Source organism: Pogonomyrmex barbatus, unplaced genomic scaffold (assembly GCF_055798465.1).
Source record: "Pogonomyrmex barbatus isolate J1 unplaced genomic scaffold, ASM5579846v1 scaffold11, whole genome shotgun sequence".
Lineage (NCBI taxonomy): Eukaryota > Metazoa > Arthropoda > Insecta > Hymenoptera > Formicidae > Pogonomyrmex > Pogonomyrmex barbatus.
Window position 1 is genome coordinate 5,569,126 of NW_028297107.1, and position 26,397 is coordinate 5,595,522.

The 26,397-nt window shown below is 37.9% G+C and overlaps 2 protein-coding genes across 4 annotated transcripts in view; both read left to right on the top strand.

The window, feature by feature from the left end:
• The first annotated feature begins 3,699 nt into the window (after positions 1-3,699).
• Npc2b (Niemann-Pick type C-2b) lies at positions 3,700-7,613 on the top strand. The gene is made up of 3 exons (XM_011638005.2): positions 3,700-3,912; positions 6,837-7,141; positions 7,338-7,613. Exons 1-3 carry the CDS (start codon positions 3,834-3,836, stop codon positions 7,419-7,421), a joined length of 468 nt encoding a protein of 155 aa, XP_011636307.1. The 5' UTR covers positions 3,700-3,833; the 3' UTR covers positions 7,422-7,613.
• Positions 7,614-11,047: 3,434 nt separating this feature from the next.
• The window catches only part of LOC105432042 (kin of IRRE-like protein 1), a 363,147-nt gene continuing 347,797 nt past the window's right edge, over positions 11,048-26,397 (top strand). The window contains exons 1-2 of one of the 3 annotated variants that reach the window (XM_089070858.1): positions 11,048-11,202; positions 11,326-11,441. Coding sequence is in view for 2 of the 3 variants with exons in the window: in XM_089070855.1 (XP_088926981.1) it covers positions 25,909-26,002 (94 nt within the window). In the remaining variant the exon portion in view is untranslated. The other 2 variants (XM_089070856.1, XM_089070855.1) reach the window with 2 other exon arrangements.

Sequence of the window (26,397 nt, forward strand, 5' to 3'; positions counted from 1 at the left end):
CTGTTTTTAATGAAAGGTAGAGTATCTGTAACCGATAACATAGGATTCTATACTTGATAAAATAGCATGATTATTTCATTACTCAAGCAATGAATCATGCAACTCTATATAAAATATTGCAGTAAAACGTTATAACAAAATAAATAATTAATTACAATGTATAAGTAAATAGTGAGTTTTTCTTTTCAAATCTAAATCATGTTGATGTCCCTCAAAACTGGAAACAAATTACTATGGAAAGAACAACGTAAAAAAATTTTATTCTTATTAGCTGTGCATTTTTTACCTTAATGTAAGCTTAATGTAAACTTAATGTTATTTTTTAAAGGTAAACTAAATATCAACAATAAATTGAAATAAATATATGGAATTATACATATATGTGAGATATATTCTCGTTTCGGGATAAATAATTTATAATTTTTAATATTTTCGAATAAAGATTTAATTGTCATTTGGGCAAACCTAAATTAAAAATTTAACATTTATTTAGTATTAATTTTAAGCCTTTTTTAATAATAAAAAAAAATAAATTATGGCATTTATAAATAAAATATATTTCAATAACTTCAAATAAAATATATTTTTAGAAAAATTCATATGACAATCTGTAATCCAGATCGACAGAATTAGTTTCAGGAACTCTTCCATCAAGGTTACTATCGCTAAAGTAATTAATATTCCTTTTGGGTTTCTGCCTTTACCATTGCACTCACTACACGTCGCGAATGTAGAATACGTAACTTCTTCCGGTAGCACACCGGCCTTCGTTGATGACATTCGTATTAATATCGAGATGCGCGTCTTCCGCATTTTTACTAACTAACTGGATTGTACAAACAAACCAAATTTTGTTTGCAACAACACGATTATCATCAGATTGTTACAATTATCTCTTTAGAATTGAAGTGATCTATCATTGTCCTTTGAGCGAGAATTTTTTCCAAACCGTACATCTCCCAGATAAATTCCACTTTCAAAGTTATTAAGCACATCATGGTTGAAGATCAATGCGCAGTGAACTGGGAATGGGCGTTTTAATGACTTGTGATCAATTGTAGAAAAGGTTAAAACGTTTATCGTCACGCAGGACTGATTTCAGAAAAATGCCATAACTGTTGTGACTCATTCAGATCATTATTATATTTATTGGTCTGACAAGATAATTCGCGGTAACACCGCACATCGACCAACGTGCTTCCATCCCGCGAAATACATTTACGTATTATACAAGACAAACGTGGAAATTTTATTATACCATCTGCGACAGGTAAGAGGGCAGTTTCATTGTTGATTGAAAGCTTTTTATTAGTCATCAAACCGCATCCGGGAGGATCGGATTTGCATATTCGATGTTATTGTATCTCGTGCAATGCAATTTTCCAAGAATGGGGACATTATAAAGTCAATGTGTACTTTGACATGGTAATGCTGCGAGCATAAATCGAGCAAACTGACGGGGCACTCACTTGATCACGTCTGGACATGCCGATTTATAATTATAATTATTTTTATTATTTGACGGTCGGCGTCACAAAGGGGAAAAAAGAAGATAGACAGTGAAGAGAGAAGGCGCCGCTGTTATTGTAGTAAATGAGTTTGCATGCGAATCTGATCGAGGCGATTTGCGTATGTCGGACCTTTCCCACCACCGGTTATGTTAAGATACATCATCCGACATGATGGCGGTGCGGCTGCAATAATTTCAAGAACGCATGGTTTATGGAGAGTTAATCGAGATACCCGTTTGCCGTTTGAAAATAAAAAAACTCATCCGGCCAGAAGGGGCGAGAGGGAGAGAGGAGAGAAACGGGAGAGGGGAGAAGGAAAGGGACAAGATGGTGGACAGAGATTCTTAATTTCCGGTGCTTTGTTCTTGTGACCATGGTGGTCCATTTCATTTCCGTTTCGTTGTGCCGAGGTAAACGAAACGAAGTCAGAAAAAAGAAGGAATCAAACATTATGAAGAGCGGCCGCTGTCAGTTACGATTAAAACGTGGAACTTTCGCGCGTACCTGTGGAATAATTGTCGAGCTATTTATTACAACTGCTTAATCGCAGAGACCGATAATTAATCCAAGAATACTTATCATGATACAATATATAAATGTTAATACCGGCAATCGATCAATTTGATTTTTTTAAAACGCATTGTGGTATCTAAATGGTAAGATTTTTAATTAATATATTAATATATTAATATATTAATATATTAATATATTAATATATTAATATATTAATATATTAATATATTTCTTTAACAAATTACACTGTTGCAGCATAATGATTTTAATAATATTAAAATTACCAAATATATTTGATAAAATCAGAATAAAAATACCAAATTTTGTTAAATATTCAAAAATGTTTCCAATAAATTTTGATAATGTCTATTCTTTTTTGTTAAAATAAGTGTTTGTTTTTTGTTAAATAAGTGATTTGATACATTTTATGTTTTATGAGCATAAAAAAATAATGAATTACAAAGGAAAAAAAAAATATATATCTTTGATACTATATTTATATATTAAGTAGTAAAATCATCGAAGATTAATACTTCATAGTAATTGACATTACGAAACGTTTTTGATTGCTTCTTACGTAACAAGAACATATGTGATATATAAGACTAATATAAAATTTAAATTTAAATATTAATAAGTTATTAAATAATATAATAAATAAATAATATAATATAATAATTAATATATAATAAAATAAGTTATTAAATAATATAATTAATTTGATGCATTAATAATAATATCATTAATTTATTAAACTTCTATGTAATATTCGTTATATTAAATGCGCTAATAAAATTCTAAATTTATATTTATTAGCTGTACTTTCCTTAAAAATCGATATTTAAGTTATAACAGTTATAAATTTAAATATCTGTTTAAATGCAATGTTTCGGATATAAAAATTCAAATTTAAATAGATTTTATTATTTTAAATATAAGCAAGCAAGTTTTACATATATTGATATATGTATCAATAATAACTTTGAGCTTTCCTTTTATTAAGGTCGTTCGAGTAATTAAAATGTGATACATTTATTAAACCTGTTCTATGTTTATCGACACACACACACACACACACACACACACACACACACACACACACACACACACACACACACACACACACACATCAAAAACATTGGATACATATATTACATATATTATTCAGGTTATTTTTTTTATTTATTTAATTTTACTTTACCATATGTATAAAATAAAATAAAATATACTTAAACTTAATATACGTCTGCTAGTATGTAATAATAGCAATGATAATAAGTATATAAAAATTAACATTTTAAAACTTTTATATTAATATATAGATTGTCTCTGTTATCGTGAAATTTTATGTTGTTGTTATGATGTTTATGTTTATTGATGTTTATGTTTATTACTAGTTTTAACACGTTCCTAATAATAAGCTGCTACGCACCTCTTCATCGTGGAAAATTTTTGCATTATCAGAATATTTAAATCTAATACATTTACATTCATTTTTCTAATGAATTCTTTTATCAGGCAGCAAAGATAAGATATAAATTTTCTGCAGAGAGATCCTGAGAACGCGTGCGTGTTTTCTCAATCGATGTGCGAATTCTTTCGTGCGGACTTTGGTATTCTGTTTTCTTACCCCCTTCCTTGCTAAAAGTATACTTAAAAGCAGGAGTTTGACGGACGGCGCTCTGGTAGGCACCTGTGACCGCATTCGAGAGTACAGTCGTCAGTCGAGAGCCGGAGTTGAGTCTGGTTGGACTCATAGCTACAGCACTGGACGAGGTTTCTTGAACAAACGGAAACACTTTCACCGAGATGCTGAGGGAAACGCTTCTCGTTTTCGCGGCACTTCTCGTGTTCGCCAGTGCCACGTTAGTTAATCAGTGTGAGACTGGTACGTAAAATATCGAGCAAAAATATAAAAATATTACGAAAACATTAATATATGTATCTGAAGTACGGTTGTAGTTTTCAATCAATTATGCTCGAAGCGCAGATCTTTGTCATTTTTACCTTCATCTTTCTCTTGAGTTAATTTCCATTTTTATTTTCTCTCTTTCTTCAATTTTTTTAATCTTTTTAATTTATTCATTCGTATAATACCGATACATATACGTACGACGAAATGGTGCATAAAAACTTGGTAGATTGATTGAATAATCAACAGCGAAATTGTTATTTCAAAAGCGCGCAAAAGAGAAATTTTTTTTTTTAGATAAAGTGTCTCATATTAAAAACTTTGCGGAGATAATTATAAGATTTACTTTAAAATTTATTAAAAGTCATAATCGTTTCTTGATGTGAGTGGAAAAGTCATAGACTTTAAGATGCTTATTTTAAAATTAAAACTGCTTCCTTTTTACGCGAGAAGATCTGTCTATACCGTTGAGTATCTTCATGAAACTTTCTTAGCGTTGCACTACATTTTAAAATTTTATAATACACAGCGTTTCTAAAATATTTTATCAAAGTTTGCATCGATGCATTTTACTAACGATATTTTTGAAAAATGTTATAAAGACATATATAAATGTGTAAATTTTTGTTCAACTATTTACACTGAGAAAAAAGATTGTTAAAGATTGTTAATAAGAACTAAACAAATTTCCGTTAACAACTTTTTTTCTCACAATCGGTAAGAAACACAGATAGTCTTTCAAATGGAACTATGAACTTTATCAGACGTTCAATATGCTTTGTCTAGGACTATTAGATAATGGCTGTCGCTTATCATTATCAACAAATGTAATGATAAAAGTAGACAAAACAAAGGTTTAATAAAGATCTAGCAATTTAAAATATATATATATATAGATAAAGTACATTTAGAGGACTACACACATGCTACATTTCAAGTTGATGATAAGTTATTTACTGTTATTCGATATTTATAAGCATCAGTATTTATATTTTATTAGCAATCCATATCTAAGCAATAATAAGTAATATAAATAATACTTTATTGTATAATACTTAAATGTTAAAAACTTTTACTTAGCATGTAATATAAAAAAAATTAAAAAATTTAAATTTGTATAATACTTTTTTCATAGAATCTACTGGGAAATGTGGCCAAACATTTTGAAAATATTTTAGAGATTGTCGCAATTTGCAAAATTTAAAATCTTTTATACGACACATTGCTTTATATTATTCGAGTATATTCAAATATATTTGTTTTATGACATTTCAAGTACATTTATTTATTACATTTATTTTTTGCTAAATTTTCACAACACACATACACAATACGAATGCATTATATAACAAATTGATCAAATAGAATTTGTTCTTTAAAGATTATCGAAGGTAACATCATTATACGAATAAGTATCGAGTGATTATGAACATCGAAGATTGGTGCACTCGTGACAGATATTATAATTGGCGTTCTCGTAATTTTATCACTGCACGATGTGCTTAATAACTGCTAATTATTGGAGGCACAATGTGAACGAGGCAACGAGCTGCGGCATTGTTATTAATACCTATGTAATTACTTACGAGAAACATAATTGACACGCGGTGAAAGTGATGAGCGGAATACTAACGTGAGCGTTAATTTACGACCGACATGTTTCACCATTAGAATTTCAATGTCAAATTAGGAACTTTACGCGTCGGCTGTGATACATAAATATTTTCATCCGTTCAAATTCTTGAATGTAGTATCCTTGTTAATGCTTAACCGTCGAAACCAACAAGAAGAAAGAATATATATAGAACTTTATAGATTGCGATTAATGATGAATCTATTTGCAAACAATTGCAGTTTCCCAGGCAGTACAAAGATATTGTGCCACTAGCAATAAATGCAGTATTACTGCAATTTTGATTATCCTGGAATTTTTGATAACGTTTCATTGTATGTACATGCCTTTTTAGTAAAATATCTATTTTATCAAACAATATTTTTAGCTGTAACGTGGTTTCTATTCAAGTTATTATGTGCTTTTATCTGAATTATTGAATCGCAATAATGAACTAAGCAGTAAACATGTACATGCGACAAAAAGTTACATCAGAAGTACACCACAAAGAAATAATTATAAGGAATGTATGACAAAAATTAAAACGTCACAGTCAACCTTTGCGTGCGAATGTTTATCAAGCTTGTATTTGTGTTATTGCCTAGTATTATTTCTTGCTAACCGACTCTCTGAGTATTTTAGCGCTGACCTTCAACCGCGTTCATAATCGTATACATAAAAACGAACGTATGTATTATTATTCCAACTCATGGATTAACTTACATCTTCTTTTTCACGATTTGTAAGTCGGAGAGATTCGAGGAAAACTACTTATTAATATCTACATAGTCGACGTAATTTTCTAATTTCTATAAGATTATATTAATCTAGTGATTCATCATCATAAAATTATTTAACATCCGATGAATTTTTTTTTTAAAGTTTTAAAGTTCTTAAAAACTATATAATTGTTAATTAAATTTACTACCACGAATATTGTATGATACGTTCGTTTTTATGTATAAGTCATTGCTTTTTCTTTACATTGTGTTCCTTCTCCGTAACGAGAATCTTGGCGAAGATCAGCTGTTTCAAGGCGATCAACCTTCAAGTTTTAAAACTTGCTTATCCTCTACTTTTCATCTTACTCAATTTTATACATATTTCTCTGAGAGTGCGGAATTATTTTGATTTCAAATTACGTTTTGGTTTATAAATAATTATGTAATTTAATTAATGTATATATTTATATAACCAAATAAATTTCATTATCACTATGTTAAAGTATAGCATAGAATATTTTATAATATAATATCTTATTCATTTAGCAATAATTTAATGATTTTAGGAGAACCGTTCGAGGATTCCTCGCAGATTAGCGTATCCGGTTGCGACGAACCTGAGTGTCCTTTGAAACAAGGAACGACTGCCACCATAGAAGTCAAACTTTTGCCCAGCAGAACTATTCAGAGCTTGACTAATGATGTGAAAGGGGTCCTTTTTAACGTGCCCTTGCCCTTTGTGGGAGTCGATGGGACAAATGCCTGCGATAACATTTACAATCCTGATGGTAGCAAAGGTGGATGTCCCTTGAAGAAAGGAGTGCAATATATATATAGGAACAGTTTCCCGATACTGACGATATATCCTAGGGTAACTTGACAAGCTTTCTAAAAATTTAAGAGAAGACGCGCGTAATTTTTCGCAGAAAAATTAAAAATGATTAAATTGATTGAACAGAATATCTTCAACATCCTTCGTTTAATTATGCATGACTGTTTCGTAACTAGATGATTTTTACTTGTTGCAACAAATCATAAACCGTTTATCATAAACTCTCTGTTTATAGGTTGCAGTGGTCGTACGTTACGCATTACGAGAAGAAAATAACCAGGTGATATGCTTTGAGATACCATCAAGGATTACGAAATAAAACGCATTGCTGAGTTGGACATATTATAATTAAAAATTACAGCGAATATAGCCCACGTAGCTCCGAGCTTATATAATTTAATTGATCAATATTATGAAATATTGTATGCAATTTTAATCCTTCCAATACGAAGCTATATTGCAATATGTATATAATATATTTTTAATAAAATAACTTCACTTTTAATTAAAATTTTGTTTTACTTAATTTATTTATTTTCTTGTAAATCTCGAAAAAAATCTCTAAATCTCGATAGGATATTTTCAAAAGCAAAATTATTCTGTTAGAAATCAACATAAAATTTTTTGTAGATCTATTATTAGATAAATCAATTTTTAAATAAATTATTAATATAGTATGAGTTGCTAAATATTTATTAATAAAATTGAATGTTTTTTACCAATAATTACTTAGTATAAGTATTTAATGAGAGTTAGTCATATAAATAGCTTCCACTGACAAGTAAATCGATAAATATCGATGAATAAGACGTGACACATCTGACGTGCTCAAGGTGTGTTATTTTAAAATTCTAAAGACTCATCTGAAAGTCTAAAGTCTAAGTAAAAAATATTAGAAGAAGAATAACAAAAACAAAATAATGTATCTAGACATTTCAAAACACATAATATTGCGAAACGAGTCATAAAATCGCTACCGCACTTCTCGCTGTTATTAAGTAACATTGCATGGTATTATAATTAATATAATGTTTATCATATGTGCGTTGAATTTGTATAATGATGTATAATACATGACGTACATTCAATTCGTATTTCGCACAGTTAAACCGAATTGACGCATGCCCATTATTGCGATGTTACCAACGGTCGAGCGGAAAGTATTCACGGGGGCGTATAATCATAGGCCCCATAGGCAGGAGTCGCATAGGAGAAATTTACACACATGAATATTAAAAAATGTCGAAAAATGACAAAAAAAAGGCAACTTGCAAATGAAGCATATAACTCGACTGAGATTGATTCCCTGGAATATGTGTACATACAGCCTTTGTGAAAAATCCCACTGAAATAACGTAGAAAAATTCGTCGCACCTCCCCCTTTGTCGAATGAGATTTATTATTTCGAAAAGTGTAAACAGTGTTTATGAAACATTGCGAAAAAAATCAATTTTTGATAAGTTTTTAAGGACAACAATCTCACGATTACAACATACATTTCATTCTTAAACAGAAGTGTTTTAAAAATTTGTACAAGAGCGAAAGATTCCGTGGGGTGATCTTTCTTCTCAGCGGTGGCGAAGGGGGAGGGGAGGAAGGATATAACGAGAAAATGAAAATATATTAACAAGCAATTACCCGCACAATAAATCCACCTATCCACGTCAGCCACGTGATGTTTCTCTTCTGGTTTATCGCACGTGTCATAGCGCTTTTCACCGGCATAATTTCAACGGCAAATTTATAACGTGCGCGTCGGTAGCCCGCGTCAATGCTATCGTTGCATTTCAATCGGCGGGGATGTTGGGTAATTACAGATACGCACGTAGGCGGTGACTCTTTAATTACGATATTGGACTGTTCGCAAGATCCGCGAGATTAATCCGCTTAACCGCGTTCTGAATGACACATTGTTAATGACTAGCACTATGCGATCGTTTTAAACAATGGGTCGAGATATTAAGAAATAACAATGGCAAAAAGCGGAAGTCGCACGTTGACACGTTTATTTGTATATATAATTAATGCTAAATATAATAACAATAATAATGTATTAACAATTAGTCAAATTTATTTTGCGTTTGATTTCGTTTTTTAAAGGGCAAACGTAATGTAAATATAATAGATACTCGAAAAACCGATTATTTGATACAGCGCGATACAGACCAATTGGCACTCGGCCATTTTCTCTGCCACATTTTTCCTTTGGCTTTTTAGGATAAATTAATTATTTCAGAAATAAATTAATAAAATTATTAGCGTGAAAATAGAAGTTTTCTGAACAAAACAATAAATAACGACAATGTAATTGCTTTTTTAGTAATCAGATTAAAATTTCTTTCATTTGCAATTATTAATCTCTATTATCTTCTAAAAAAAAATCTTTTTTATCGCGAAAGTGCCGTTTAAAGTTTAAAACTTTTTACATCAAAACTTTTACAAGACATTTGCATTTATCCAGATTTGTAAATAACTTAGGATTCCTAGAAATTCTCATTATCAGAAAGTCATTAACAGTTAAAATTTATGTAATCAGAAGGTCAGTTTTTTAAATCGCTGTTTCATAATATCTTTATTTATAGTTTATGATACAGCTGAAAAACATTGCCGATGGCGAAAAATTGACTTATGATGTATTTTTATGATGTAAATTGACAAATGATGTATAGTTATATATTTCGAAAGAATATTTAACTCGGCAAAATGACTCCGTGTTTCATAATGTTATGTTTATCTCGATAAGGTGACGATGGATTTGTTTCGTCAACGCATCAATTATATTTTGTGCATAAATGAATAGAACTATACTTCGTATATTTCGAATAAAATATTAAACTGATTGGTGACAATTAAATGACGCTAAATTAAACATTACAAATTAATAAATAATTATCATTTCATTAATATATACTTGATTAGCGATATTTCAACGTAGCATGATTATTTCTGAGCGCACCGACGCAACGTAATTAATTATACATGAGATAACTTAGCCAAGTAATTTTTTATCAACTTATCACAGTTAAGTATAGATTTAATTGCTTAATTTTCTTAATTGCTTGATTAAATCGTGTGGTTGATGAAATTTAGTTTTTTTTTTTTTTATTAAAGATAGATATGTAGCAATAGTTTGTTATCCTACTTTATGCCAAATATATATATTCCTTATTTTTCTTAGTTTTATTTTTATTTCTCTGTATTTGACTTTCAAATGTTTATTGCATTACTTTGCTCATGAAAAGGTAACGTATGAACATTATATTAAATTCATATTCAGTAATTTATTTCTATTAACATAGATTAACTTTAATAAATATTCAATAAAAGATTAATTTATATTCTTTTTATTTTTCAGAATTAAAAAGAAATAGAAAATAAATTCAACTGAGATTAAAGTAATATTAATTTACATTGAATAGGAAATAGAATAATTAATAAATAAGTCGATTGACCATGCGAATTAGTTATTCCTTGAATTGAGTTATTCCAGTATTTAATTTTTTTGCTCTTCTAACCTCATGCGCCATCTATCTTCCTTGGCGCCACTCTTGTACGCCGCCATCTTCGTCTCGCGCTGTTCCGCGCCAGTTTCAGAGCGTTCAATTGTCCTCAGTTGCCGTCTCGCGTATTCGTATACAGTTCAAGCGTTCGTCGGAAAGTGGTGTTCGCGTACGGATGAACGATCCTATCGATAGATAGTGATCGTCGAATGTTGGACATTTATTGGCGTCGATGTGCATCGGTTATTACGCGCGGTCACGGTTAATCACCATTGTAACCCGCGTTGTCAATCGATTTCGCATAACAGATAATATATAATTGGAGTCAGATATCGTCATCAAAATGTCCGGCGACCGTTCAAAGCTGGGTACAGGCGATAACCCGTAGTCCCGTTGTTTCGTTTACGATTCGCGGTTTAACACGCGCGTCGTGCGTTTCTAGTTTTCGCGGTGAAATTCACTGTGTTTTTTTTTATTTGCTCGTTAATCGCGCGCGTAAGACAGATAATCTGGCGGCATTGTCTATTGAGCACAACGCAGTGGTTCATACGTGATACGTCATGTCGATTCACCGTCGCCATGTTTAATTACGCCTAAAAGGTACAACATTTCATTCGCAATCGATGCTAAATTACACAGTCGTATTTTCCGTACTATTTTGTTCACTTGCTAATCTCATTTTTCTTGTTACGCGAGATTAATATTTTCTTTTGGGATTTTTAGGGATTGCGGAGAAAACTGAGAAATGTGCAGGAAAAAGAGCAACGAAATCTCTGAAATTGGAATTTTTCGCTGGGTCGTGAAAGAAGCAACGAACGCGAGGACAGCGGCTGCGTAAAGTAAATTTATTTATGTTATCTATCGTAATTATCAATTGATTGATTACCGCAACTGCGCTTTGATAAACTCCATAATCAAATAGAGAGGGAGAGAGAGAGAGAGAGAGAGAGAGAGAGAGAGAGAGAGAGAGAGAGAGAGAGAGAGAGGATTAATCTTTTATATTCATTTGTTATTTCATGAAATTTGCGAAATACACAGTGATCGCGGCATTCATGTCTCTCTCGCTGTCATCAACTCAATTCGGACAATTTTTCACTTCTTTCATATTTTTACAGAGAAAGAGAGAGAGAGAGAGAAAGAGAGAGATAATGCTCTTTTTTTATACCAAAGCAAAAGTCAATAATTAATATTTGCATGAGAAATGTTGCGTGTAATCAAGTTACGCCGAGTCGGATATTTCCGTATTCCAAACCAATTATTAAAGTATGAAAGTAAACACAGACTGATATAAATTAGTTGAATTATTTCCTGTTTACATACCATTTGTTTTAAATATTAATCAATGTACTTGCTACATGGTGTAATTAATTACAAATAATATACATTTTGCATTGCATACATGTCCGAAATCAAAAGACGCGAATGCGATTTACGATCAATTATTCGGCGTTTATGTAAAATAGTAAATGAACTACTTGATTTAAATTAATTAACGTATATTAGTATTATGGCAGCGCGTTTGTCAATATCTAATTTACGTTGCATAAATTAATTCTATAGCCAAAAGTTAATTTGTATACGGTAACCCCTCGTGCGGCAATTGTCAAATGTTGTATAATATATAACGTGCCTATTTTGTGTATATTTGTGATTTCCCTCGGCAAAATACTTTCACATTCAATATTCAACACTTTAACATTCAATATTCAATAATTCCTTAATTGAATCAGAGACAGATTCGTTAATGAACCAGATTCACTAATGACCGATCCTATTTTATTGGAACTGCTTTATATAATTGTAAAGGATTTTACTAAATAATGAATTATTAAATATATGCCAAACATTGTTCTCTTTACATTTATTGTTGCTATAATTACCGTAGTTAGTAGTTTAGTGTACCAGATCAATTTTTGTTTCATAACATTACATTTGCATTATTCACGTATTGCAGTATTCTATTCATAGCACTAAAGCCACACTCATCCGACAAACTTTTCAATGCTTTATACCGCGTTATGATATTTAATTCTCCGTTAAAATTAAATGTCAGTAAGCTTTAAGAGCTTGTGGAGTTATGCAATAGAGAATCAACCTTTGAAAACCATTTTCCTTGCAGCGACTTTTTTACAAAAAGACAATAGGAATGAGATTTTAGCCTCAAAATAAAGATCGAATAAAAATTTCAAGTGTCGCGGAGGATCGAACTTTTTAAGATAGGAAAATATTCCAAAAGTTGAGCCCGTATTACGAAAGCAAATCGATCGAGAAAAATTTGTGGAAAAGTTGATGAAAATCCACGTTCATTTTCGCGTGAACGAAGTCGTTTGACGTGCGTGCCGCGTTCGGGTCCTTCCGATCGCTGCGACTTTAACAAGCTCGCGCGATCTTTAACGATGTAACATCGTAACAATGGCACATTATATTATTTTCCGCGAAATATTGTTCTCCCGTGTCGGCTCGTATCGAGTGGTCTACCGTGTTCCACGACGAGATGATCGACGCGAACACGAAACGATAACCGTCGCAGGAATGTTCGTGCCTCTCCCGATATCACGAAATCTCATGCCCCGCGGTAATTAAATGTGATTTACGCAAAAATAAAGGAAATATATATTATGCGCGAGTAGTAAGCAACCGGGATTGTTAACAAGCATTTTTTTTTACTCTTGATGTAAAATTTAAGACGATAATATGAACCTTTTAATGTGCGTAGACAGTTCTCAGCACATTTTTTTTTTTTTTTTGCATAATTTACGACAGAAGACATTAAGACTAACCTATTTATGAAAAGAAAGAGACGATTATTCCAGAAAACAACAAACTTCATCGAGTCTATTTAAAGCCGTATATTTATATAGAAATATTAAAGATAGGTTATAAAGAAAAAAATTGAATTTGATCATCGTCGTTATTCTAGTGTAAATATCTTCTGAACTTCATCGCTTTTATAACATGGTAACTTGGTTAGATTGGCAAGTTGTAAAAAAAAAAAAAGAAAGATATCGATGAAGGGATGTAAGGGAAAATGGTGAAAACGAAGGTTGACACGAGTAAACGAGTTAACGAGCCCCGGATGAAACCGTCGTCCGCAAAGTACCCGCCATTTTTCGTCCTCGGGAGAGACCCCTCTACATATTTACACACTATTCGCGACACATACACATACGCATACACATAGGTACATCCGTACGAGAGAGAGCGAGTCCACGCGACCCCCAACGAGAGGAGTGAGTCATTCCCTTCTCGGAGAGATAGCTTTCAGAGGACGCGCGGGATATTTCTGCCTTTCAGGAGCTTTCAAGATGACCATGATCCGTGACACCGGTTGGGGAGCATCTGCTTTCTCATCCGCCTCTTTCGCTCCGAGGTCTCTCATCCTATCTCGATCTGTTCCTCCGCCGTCCCATCCAACGTCCACCCAATCATCCCCCCTCCCCCTCTCCCCGGCGCCGGCCGCGCCGCCGACTTTTAGTCCTCTTAAACCACTATAAACCGTCTTCGACACTGAACCGAAAGCAAGCACTCGTGCACGGAGTACGCGCAAGTACCTTAACCCGACTATCAAGAGCTTTCAAGCCCAGCGGAATGACCTGAGCCCCTCCCAGATTTAACGTTCAGCGCGAAAATTAGCTACCGCCGTGCCGAATCAATTTAAATCATTCGAACGCACGCCCCGCGCGTGCTCGAAGCTTCATTCGTCCGTAAACGTGATTCCTCCGGATCGGGAAAATAATATTACGAATCGTCGTTGCGAATCACGAAACGAGAATATCTCGCGAGATATTTTAATTCTGTTGTTTCTTTTATCAATCAACTATTATTACAACATTATGGCACGGGTATACCGTTTGCAGCGGGGTAATACGCAATATGCAGTTTGACATATTGTGTTATTGATTCTCTCGGTAAATTTAATGCAAATATTTGCGACAAGAAAATATCGCAAACTGAATCCAAATCTTGAATGTGAAAGAGATATCGCATTAAATGTTACTCGATTTATCCATTTTTATTCAAAAGCAGTGATGTGGATTGAAATAACTGAACAATATCTTGGATAAATAAGAATGTTCGAGAAGAATCGGGTATCTTGAATTAACGGAAAAAGTGGAAGATCGATAGTTTTGTTATAATTTGTGAAAATATAAATGCAGATTGCACAATTACAAAGCTAAAAAATTATGTAAATTTTGAAGTTCTTTTATTATAAAATTTTAAAGATACGCTCTATATAATTCTCTTTCTCTCTCTACCTTGTGTTGTATCTATCCTTTCATTTTCGGGCAATCTTTTCACCAATCTGCGCATTGCTCATAGCATAATTAGTCGAAACTCAATATCAGAATTATGTGATTTGTTGCTATGCATTTATATAGTTTGGTATTTCATGAAATATCGCTTGTGTATCGGCGCTTGCTTTTGACCTTTTGTATCGCACAGTAGTAACGTATGTATGTACCTCGCATTCCGCGGATGCAGAAGTTTCGAGTAATATGCAAATATTACGGCGCGGCTAATTACATGGGTATCGTAACAGTTTCAGCGACCCGCCTAATTTACGTTGGCCGTTATTTTACAACTATAATTTAAGCCATTTATTTTTGCGTCGCACCGGTTCGCACAATAAATAATCGGGAGTCTCTTTTCATGCTTTCTCTATTTATTTTTATCTTTAACCGAGTACTTTTGCATACGCGTAGTCGGTAAATCATTACATTCGCGACCCTTTCGCGTTCATCGATGTTCAATAGTACATATTCCCTTAGATACCAAAACGGGTATCTCTATCGCGGCATTCCCAGAGGGGTATAGTGTTCGTTGTATTACGTAAGCATACCCAATTATCAGTGAGCACAAATTCACATTAATAGTAATTATTTGTCTATTAAATTTACCTCTCCACGTACGAGAGCGCGTCTCAGACTGCGTGGCCGCGAGTGCATCAAATAATTCATTTCTTCATTATCTCATTTCTCGTCGAAATAAAATATCCCTCGGCGGGGGTTTCCGGACGGATTTCCTGATAAACGTTTGCCGACGTTATCGGGTCACTTCGCCCTCGCATATCGTTCGTATTTCACGGGGTGAAGAACGGTCAGCATGACGGGATGTTGAACACGCGTGTGTGTGTGTATATATCGTCCAGCCGGTCATCCTTTTCACCCTCCGTGCACTTCGGTGACGTGCACATTATTCGAGTACGCGCACTCTTAGGTATAGAAACAGACATCCCTTTCTGTCCTAGTATCCTTCCCGGCGGTGGCGGTGGTGATGAAGTCCGAGAACCCTTTTCGCCGCGCCCTCCGCCGTTCCTCCGCCACCGCCACTTCCACCTCCACCGCCACCTCCACCGCCACCTCCACCTCCACCTCCACCTCCACCTCCTCGGGAGGCTTTGCAGGCTGCGCGTCCGTCGCGGCGCCGTTTGCTCGTCTTTTCCATCAGTGTGCCGTCCGCCGTCGGTCGAGAACCACGTGTTCCCAGTGGCGTGTCATGTTGCGTCGCGAGGGGTGGCTGTCGCGCGTCTCTCCGTGCCGCTCGCAGACAACCGGACGATAATCCCAGGAGACGGATAACCGGGGTGGACAGCTCTTGGAAATCACACGTGCGCGACGTGCCGTAGAATTTTCTCGGGGATGTCGCGGACGACACGCGTGGGACCTCGTCGAATTTGACGCGCGACTCGCACATGTCAGACTCCGTGGAATGGACGTAAATAGGAAATAAGGTGGAAAGGGCAATAATTTCTTTTTTTTTTTTTTCTTCCTGTGTGAAACGGATCTTACAGCAACAGACGGCGTTCGCAGGATCACATTTCCATTGACGAGCGCTCGATTTCCCTAATGTGCTCGTAATCTCCTGACGTATGTGCGAGCGACGAAACGACTTATCTCACTTACAAAGGGATGAATCAAAATTGTCGCCGGATTCTTCGACTCGGTGTTTCTCGACGTAGACGATTTTTAATCGATAAAAAAGAGTCTACGATGATTGTGTGATCGGATTTGACGGTTCCTTCAATTTTCTCCGTCGAATCGATTCCAGGTGGTTCGCAATTATTGCTGCCCCAACGTGATTGCAGGCCTTTGCGTCCCCTAGGTCGTTACTTGGATCGCTTCCAGGAAAACCCCCAAATCTGTGGTGCTCCGATGTGATTGAACATCTCCGCAGTCCTTTGGTTTTTATACATATTGCGATAGCTCGTCGTATCGACAAACTTGTGTCCGATGAACCAGAATTGTCCAGAATTGAACCTCGAATGTCTTTAATCTCAGTCAGTCATCATCAACGTTTCGATAAATCATCCTCCCAAATCACTGAAACGATAAGCGTTTATCCGGCGCGGAGATCACTCGATGTGCTTCTAATTGTGGCTGGACACGGAGTGATCGAACGTAAGATTGGTGTCGATTTTGTAATTAGCTCGAATGGATAGGCGTCTAGCGTCGATCATTATTATAAAGAGACAGAACATCGTGCTTTACAAATGATACGTGAAAATAGTAGATAATAGTGAAAAAGACGATGTAATACGATTTGTTCTAAATACGATAATATCTGTACAGTGAACAATTTGGCACCACCGATGTTCGATCATAACTACGCTTATATCAATTAATCCATCGTTAAAAAAAAAAAAATTCCACGTTCTCCAGCTTTCCAATCTCCTTGCTCTTCGGCAACGACGTGGTGAACTGTTCTGCGAATTTTGCCATAATCATTGGGGATTCCTGATATCATGGTGAACATGGTTGTGGGTTATCGACGGTGGTGGCGCCTGGATAGACCGGAAGTGCGGGAGATTTTCCACCGTCTCGCAGATTACCGCGCTCGTACCGCGCTTTAATAACGGACGAACGGTGGTGAAACGTGGCGAGGTGAAACGAAGCGAGAGAAGAAGAAAAGACCTAGAGAGAGAGAGAGAGAGAGAGAGAGAGAGGGGGGGGAGAGAAGAGAAGGGAGGAAAAAAGCGGTGCGCGGTCAGAGAATGCACGGTATCGCGAGTGTTTTAATTAGTGTTTAATTAGAGACGAAAAACAGGGCGCACAGTAGCGGGTGCCGAAAGCGCTTTATTGCCGGTAGATCGGCGAGCGCGCGCTGGAACCAGAGGGATTCAATGGACGTGACGGGGGATGCACCCGGCGAATGGTTACCTTAAGTGGAAGTCGAAAGAAAACATCTTTCGGCCGATCTGTCTACGCTTCGTCGCTGCGCGTTTTTCGTGAATTCCGGGAAAGGAACGCGCGTACGGGATTAGTCGCGAGTGTCGGGGGTGTCAGTCGCCTCTTATGACTTCAACTCGGACCAGAGGAAGGGATGGAGCCGATGGGTTGAACCGATGATGCGTGAGTACCCGCGAGTGATCCGGTGACTTTTTTGAATAACGATGACGTAACGTGATGGCACGACGTGGCGAACACACAGTTGGCTCGTAGACGACGTAGTTGACCGGCAGATCGATTGTGCTGGATCACAGGAGGAGAGAGAGCAGTGCGTATCATCCTCCGCCGACGACGTCGTTACGTCGCGTGTAATTTTTTCCGTCACGAGGATTTGCGCGGAATAACGAGAGAACATGTGGAGTGTTGTGCTGTTGTTCCTCGGACTAATGAAGGCTGCCTCGTACGTTGCTGGGAGCGGTACTATCGTCGACGAGAAATCGGGTATGTCGGTGTTGCGTGCGCCTTCTTGCGTTTCGTTAATGCACCGGTTGTTGCGTTTACAACGACGAGAATCAACGACCGCGCGTCATTATTAGTACTGTATCCCTTGTGTACTTCTCCACCGTTATTGGGCCTTTTCACTTGGTCGGATATCTCTCTCTGTGACGAGCTCGATCCGCACCACGAATTTCGCCCACGTGAATACGCGACACGGATGTCGAAATATAAAATATTTAACGCAACAAATTGTCCCGATATTTTGTATTGATCAAGTTAATATTTAACTCGGGATATGATTCGATGGTGCAAAATGAGCGATCTCGCAAAAACCGTTCTCGATTTATCCGTGCGTATCTGTTAACGTTCGTTAACGTGCCATTGATTGGAAATTTAATGCATTTAATAATTGTATTTGAAATAATATTTAAAGGAGGCAAAAAACGTATCTTTATATTTCTACATTTTTACGAGCCGCTCATATTCCCTGCGTGTTTCTATAAAGTTTGCGCAAACTAAAGTTACTTTTACCCCATTTCTGTGTGCCGCACATTCGTTCTGTTCAGAAAATATCAGACAGAGCCAAACTTTTATACCGGTGCATTGGCAGACTTCAATTTTATTTTTGTCTGACTCTCATGATAGAGAATGTCGCGACGAGAATCAGAGAGGCAAAATATATTTTTACGAGGATCAATGAAAAACAAGCGCGCGATCGCTTTCCGGCATCGATGATCCCTATTCGCTTTTTCTGCCTTCCCCCTCCCTCCCCGAACAGAATTGTTAACTCTGACTAGCGAGAATCAGATCCAATTTTCGTTCACTTTCTTATTACAAAAAAAAAAAAAAAAAAAAATCGTTTACAATTATCACATTTATCGACGCTACAAAATTGGTCGCGTAATTATGAATTTATTACTTTTAAAGCCAAGCCATAAAAATTTGCGATTATAAACAATTTTGTATATTTTTAATTAATATTAACAGTTGTTTTCAGCGATTTTCAACAATTTTATTTTTTAAGTTTAACATTGCATAATGGTCAAAGTTAATTTCTATTTTGCCCGAGGAAATTAATTCATTGTATAACTACGAGATCATAAAATAACATAGCGCATCGAAATTATAAAATTGAATATGCCACGCGGAAACGCGGTAGAATTTATGATACCGCGCGATTCGTACGGTAGACATTTCCGCAAATCCATAGTGAATGATTACGTGCGGAATAAGAAGCTACCGAGAAATATCCGTGGTTCTTTGTCGGTCCGCGGTATGAGAGGATATCACTTTGTTGATACAGAATATTGCGGAAACATATCAGGAACTTACATCGGTTAAATTCGTTGCGCCATTTCTTTGTACGTCTTCTCTCGTTTTCGTCGAGCGTCCAATTATTTTTATGAAACCTTTAGGCAGTTACGCTCGTGTTCGGACGACATAAGTAACGTAGTGGAAACCTCTGACCTTATTATATATCGTGTTCCAACCTGCCTCGGACGCACAGACACATTCGCGACTCCTTGGCGCGGTAAAAAGGAGAAGGAAAATGTTAAATGCCAAGCACAAATTCACAATAGACATATATCTGCGAGCTTTTGAAATCTTTTTCTCGGTTCTGTAATCACACACGGGGTTTCGAAAGAAATCCTGTTTTAAAATTTTTACCGGCACATTTTCCGATCATATTTCTACAAACGCTACGGACGTTAATTAAAAAGGTAGACATACGTCGATATATTTTTCATGGTGGGTTGAGCCTACAAGTAGATTTAAATTAATAATTTCTCGGTAATTTATATTGCCGCATTATTTACTAGACTCCCTAATGCTTTTTTTATATTCGTCGATGCGCTTAATCATAGATTTTTCCCTAAGTAGCTCAATGACGTTCGTTCGTTCGTTTAACCATACTGTCGACACTGTACGTCACAGCAAACTGGTTCAAACTATCTCAAAGTCATTGCATAGCATAGCGCACGGCTTGAATTTTTCACAAGCACCACTTATACTTGGCGCCACCAGTGTAAAGCTACGAATACGTGAAGGTATAATCAAATTTCGCGAATATGTAAGATTTCTTTAACTTGGCCCGATATTGATTTTGCTTATTTTGAATGCGAGGCAATGGGAGCAGCAATATCGTTAATAGCGTAGAGCTCTCGTGCGAAAAGCTCCGAGGATCTCGTTAAGCCCCGTCTAAATTTCCGCCTTTGACCGTTCCACGGTTGCGCAAACCTGTGTCCACGAATCTCGCGTCATCATCGCAATATCGAGCCAAGTCACGCGAAAATTAATTCCCTATCGAGAGCGGAAATGCATTTTCGTTCTAAAAGCAAAAAGGCAAATAATATTTCGGTTATAATGCAACGGCGAAGGGGGCGAAGGAATTTTTCAATAACGACGAAACTGATCGAAAACTTCTTACCTCGTTATATATTTTCGTCGCAGGTATGTTATTATTCACATCTTCGGCATTTACTCTCCGGCCAATTGTCTGTTTAACGTCGGGAGAGTTCCCGATGCTAAACAAGTTCACCGGAGCATCGTCGGGAATTCGATTAAGGCGCGCTGCGATTCAGGCGCAAAGATATTCTGTCCCCGTCAATCAGGCAGGAAAGTCTGGAGATTCCGTTTCGATGATCACAAGAGATTGACGACGATCCAAGTCGCTTATCCGGTATTTCCGGCGGTAAGGGATTCGATTGGATTTTACCTCGCGCGTTCGTTTACTTCCGCGTGCCCGATTGCCGTAACGCTCGTTTCCGCTTCACGTTGGAACGTACATCATCGCGACAATGTTCTCCTCGCGGTACTCCTCGCGAGTGAAAAGCAGATAATTAATACCAGTATTTCTCACCAATTCGAATTTTGCTATTGTCAGCCCGACGAGTTCGCTCTCTATAAAAATGCACAGTTAAATCTTTCTTTATAATTAAAAATTAAAAATTATCTAGAAGAATTAAAGTAGTATCAAGAAAGAGATAATTTAATTTTTGACTGTTAGGAATGCTCTGTTAAAATGAATAATAACAATAATTATTGAAACATTTCTCTGCGGAGATCTCGAATTCATCAAAATCTTCAAAGGAGAGCTTCTATCTATAAGTCGGCCGTTTGTTCGTATCCTCGTATCGCTTTTCGGTCGATCGATAACGCCACCTCGTCTTATGACAGGAACAGACCTCGCGTTTAAAGGACGTAGGGCCGGGAACACGCGTACGGACACAAGCCGGCCGTGTACACGAACGTAGCCGACGACACGTTACACGGGAATATATTAAAGGGTATCACGCTGGTGTGCGTGGACGGATGGGTCCGGACAGACTGGAACTTGGCCGTTATAATAGGCGAGGCTATGCCACCAAGTTTAGGGAACTTAGTTAGGGGGTCGGACGACGAGTCGGGACCAAGAAAGGGGAGAGGGTTGAAGGCCGGGGGAAGTTGGGACACGTACCGCGATTCTCCGCAAGTACGTTCAGCGTCGTTTCTAGATACGGGACGGCGCCGACACTTTCACGCCGGGGCGTTTTCTCAGTTTCGAATCTCAGAAGGACGCCAATCGCAATCTCTTTCATGTTTTCGCGTTGCGGTGCCGCAGATGGACGCTTTCAGCCCGCTTTATTAATCCGCCCTGCCGCTCGCGACGAGAGATTAAATCCGTCCTCTCTTGGCGCGCGTTATAAAGATTAAGAATGCTGTCGGAATTGCTGGCCAAAGAGCTTTTAACTCCTGGATCGGACGGAGCAGTCCGCGATCCAGTGATGTTTAGTATCGGTGAAGATCGATCGATTTTTCCAAACGTTTTTACAAACATCGTAAGTCGTAAGTCGTCAAAGATCAAAGAACGGAAATTCACGTAGTAAAGACGAAGCTGAGTATCCTCCGAGCAGAAACATAAATCAAAGACAGGGATTATGCGGCGGATATTTTTCCATTTATACCCGTCGTTTCATAATTCGAAAGCAAAATTCTTGCTTTCGAGCACCTTCTTGCTTATTTCTTTGCCAAAACGCTTTCATTTATTGATCCGGCAATTGGCAATTCTGTGCTAACTCAATTACGTCAGTTGAAAATTGCGAGTGGGCAAGCTGCGCGTGTCGTAATAACAAAAACATGTTCGAAATGTAACAATTATCGACTGCGACGTTTACGTATTGTAGGGTGGCCTTTGTCGAGTGTCATTTGCACACGCAGAAATATCGCGGCGAAAACTCTATCGGCGTTGTTCAAAGCGCGTGAATCACACACGATTATATTTTCGACGTGTTTGGGAAAGGCTGTATAAATAAAAAAAAAAAAAAAAAAAGAGGGAAAAGAAAAAAACTCGATAAACCTGTATGTATATATCGACTCTATTAATTGCTAGATATCTTCCAGCCTGATTCAACAAGGTATAGCACGACGTGTGTAAATTTTATACACGTATGCTTTGGGCGCGCGTATATATTATATATATATATATATGCATACGTGTAGACAGATCTGGGTAAAATCAATTTTACTTATTTCTTGTTAGAGGTAGATCTACAAAAAGGTTTGCTATCCCTGTAAGATTCATCAGTTCTGACATAGTCACTTGCCCTATATATTTCGCCGTATCTATCCGTGATTTCTGCATACTCGTGTTTTACGGCGGGCGTGATCGATAATTCTTACGGTAAAGCCGGCCGAACCTGCAACACTAGCGAATGTCATAACGTATTTGCGTTGTTAAGAGGCATCGGCGCGAACGCGTCCAACCGGGCCGTACTCGTTATTAATTATTGATGGCCACGGCCATAACATGACGCCGTAATAACGGTCGAAAATGGAGGAATGTATATAGCGTCGAATATCTACATGTGTACTCTCTCTCTCTCTCTCTCTCTCTCTCTCTCTCTCTCTCTCTCTCTCTCTCTCTCTCTCACACTCTCTCTCCCTCGCTCTCTGCCACTCTCGATAATAAATATATCTGGAAAGCCAAAAATTACTAACGTTGCGTATGTCGAGTGTCATTCACGCGTTGTTTTTTTATATTTCCGCTCAATATTGTGATTACGTGTTATTTAATCAAAATGCAGATCGGAATTGCGTAAAAAACAATTAGTATAAAAAGAGCGTTAGGTAAATCGTGGATCTCCGGAAGATCGAAACGATCATATTTATGGCGAGCGATAAAATGACAAAAAAAAAAAAATAAAAAAATAAAAAAAAACGCGAAAAACATAAATACACGACAGATACGCGTTTTTCTCTGGCGCAATGTAAAGTTACAACCACGATCGGGATCGAACTGGAAACCTATGTGTATTCCAGTTAACCGTAAATATCTCGAGATGCCGGTAGCGTTTCGTGAGAAAACTCAGTTTGCCATATCGTACGTAGCGTACGTAGCGTACGGCAGGTAGACTGCGGACGGATAAAGAAGAAAAGATTAAAGTGTTCGTGGACACAGGCTGCTCCACTTCTTCCAAGTGCAAACACGGGCAGGCAGGCCGGCCGGGCAGGCAGGCAGGCAGGCAGGTAGGAAAAGCGGGCATGCAGGCACGAGGCGAAGGTAGTCGATAAATAGCAAATACAAGGGAGACGAGCGTATCTTTAAAAATAGAGAAAACGGGGCTATTCGCGATCAAAGAAAAGACCGGGATGCTCGTATGCGAACGGTCGTATGCGGCGTCTCGCCTCGTGTGCACACGACACGTACACGTACGTGTGTACACACGCGTGCGATACGCGCGGATCTCAAGCACTGTGCTGTTGCCTTTGCCACTGGCTTGCTGTTGGGGCTATCGTGAAGGAAAAATGTGCGAGGGAAGGTATCGGGGGCGCGCACGCCGAGTTTCCTTTCTCCGGGGGTTAGTTTAACGAACCGATCCACCGCAGTTTCCTTTCCGCAGTTTCTTCCGACTTTCTTCTCTTACCTTCCTCCCGGCAGCACTCCGGGCACATTGGCACTCTCGGACCGTCCCGCACCCTTTCCCGCACCGCTTCCGTTTTCCAATTCTCACCGTCCCCGTAATGCACCCTTTTGTCGCGTGTCCTCGCCGCATCTCTCCCTACGGCTACGGCTACGGCTCGTTCGCTCTCCCGTTTGCGCGCGTTTTCACCCCCATTCCGATAATCTCATTTCTTAATTTCGTCGCGACACGTACGACGCCTACGATATTTTTTCCAATTTCGCGGCGGAACGATGAAGTGCCCGCACGACCGATTGCGGTTCCGCCGGCTCTCGAGGTGGAGAATCTGTCGGCGGGAATCTCTCTTTCGAAACGGAATAGGCTTTCCATCTCGAAGGGTGTTTTTATTAGAAGACGAGAAAATTAAATCCATTACGAAAAGTTACGTATACCTCGTGAGCTGAGCGCACGTGCTGAAGATTGAGATCCGAGCGCTTCATTTAGATGTGCGATCACCTGTCTGTTGGCGATATCGTGTTGATGTAGCAGACATAGCTGACCTAGTTGACGTGACTGAGATTTAAAGTGCGTGACTAATGCGGTAATATTATTGGCGGATTCATAGAAGCTTCTAATGAATTTGCTAATAATATCGCCACGTTAGTCACGCATTTTAATCCTCTCTCTGGCTCGTCCGCTTTCTCTTAAAAATTGGATTTAAAGGACGCATCAATTTCATTTTTAGTCTAAATTTCGTATCCACGAACGTACGAGCCGTATAGGTATTTGATGTATCTTTTTCAATGCGTTCGTTTTTTATTGTCCGCGTCCATTTGACATCTACGTGTATTTTCAAGCTCGCCCGAAGTATCTGGCACTTAGCACGTACGTTTCCTCGGAGTGACTTTCTTATTCCCGTGCGAAAGATTATTGCGCGAGGTCGAAAGATTATCTCCTTTCATACGGGAGGGAGGTCTTCTTTCCCGCGGCTACGTGACTCGAACGTGAGATCTCATCGCGAGGGGCGCATGCAACTTGTGTTAATATCACGCTTTATTGCCGCGTAATTTTTATCCCGGGGCTCTTCACGATTCATTGGCTGCCCTCGCTTCCTTTGTGATACCGATCGATGGGGGCGCAAAAAAAAGGTAGGCGCCAGCGCGCGAGGGAGAATCTCCGCCGATTTCGTTTTTCCTCTCCGCTCTTTTCAGGAACTTTACGCTCCGCCCCGCGGCAGTTTATTTCACGCTGTGACATTGCCGGCACGATAATTCCTCGCGTAACTCTAATCGAGAAGTGGATTCCCTTCGCATAATCGCGAGCGACCGGTTAATTTTCGGGATGAAACTTTCATCGACCCCCACGTCGGTACCACCCCGCCACCGCCATCGGGTGGAAAAGTTTCGCGTTTGTAAAGAGACTCGTCCATTCATATCGTAATTAGAGTAAACTGTGTGGGAAATTGTCGCGTTGTAAAGGGATCTTAGATCTGCATTTGATGATCCGCACAAGTGCAGTTGTGCCCGCGGACGAAAAAAAGAGACGCAGAATTGATTGTCCGGCATTAATAATGGACAAAGCGGATTATCGCCCGGACATTTTTCACGGCGCCCCTGTTGTTTGGCCGTAACATAATTCACTCGGCGACGCCCTCTCTCGCCCCTCTTCCGCTGGGATGTATTGTATTTGTTGCTAATATTATTGGAACGTATATTTGTTTGGTGGGCTTCGCGTTTAAACTGTGTTTTAACTGTGAGTGATATATGGAGTATTCACCGTCAGCCAAGTTAATGTCCACCTTGTGTTCAACTGTTATCATTATCGGCACAATGAATTTGCATCGTAATGGAATAAAGGGTAAAATAGAATTTTAATTTCGACGTTTGACGCTGAGATTTGTACGCGATACTTTTCACGTTTCACGCAGATTTTGCTCGCTACGCTATTATCGCGCTATTACGCACAATCACCTTCCATCGATGGCTTCTATCGTTCTACGGTGAGATTGCGATTTTTAACATTATTACACGAAGCCGAAGATAAATATTCGAGACGACTCTCTGTTTCGTTTTCCTCAACTCAATTCGCGCGGGCAATGATAGATGATTAATGACGAAAGTTTTGAAGAGAAGCGATAAAGTAGACGCATTAACGTATATAACGCGAATCATCTCGACGTGTTATCGGCTATTTCATGCTCTACAACGTTCTCCATCTACACGGGCTACCGACCTTTGATCATTCACTGTGTA

What these genes read in the sequence shown, in the direction of transcription:
- Npc2b (XM_011638005.2), top strand. Translation starts at nt 3,834, where the DNA reads ATGCTGAGGGAAACGCTTCTCGTTTTCGCGGCACTTCTCGTGTTCGCC. An exon ending in AGTTAATCAGTGTGAGACTG is followed by an intron (nt 3,913 to 6,836) that starts GTACGTAAAATA and finishes TAATGATTTTAG; the next exon opens with GAGAACCGTTCGAGGATTCC. An exon ending in TACTGACGATATATCCTAGG is followed by an intron (nt 7,142 to 7,337) that starts GTAACTTGACAA and finishes CTCTGTTTATAG; the next exon opens with GTTGCAGTGGTCGTACGTTA.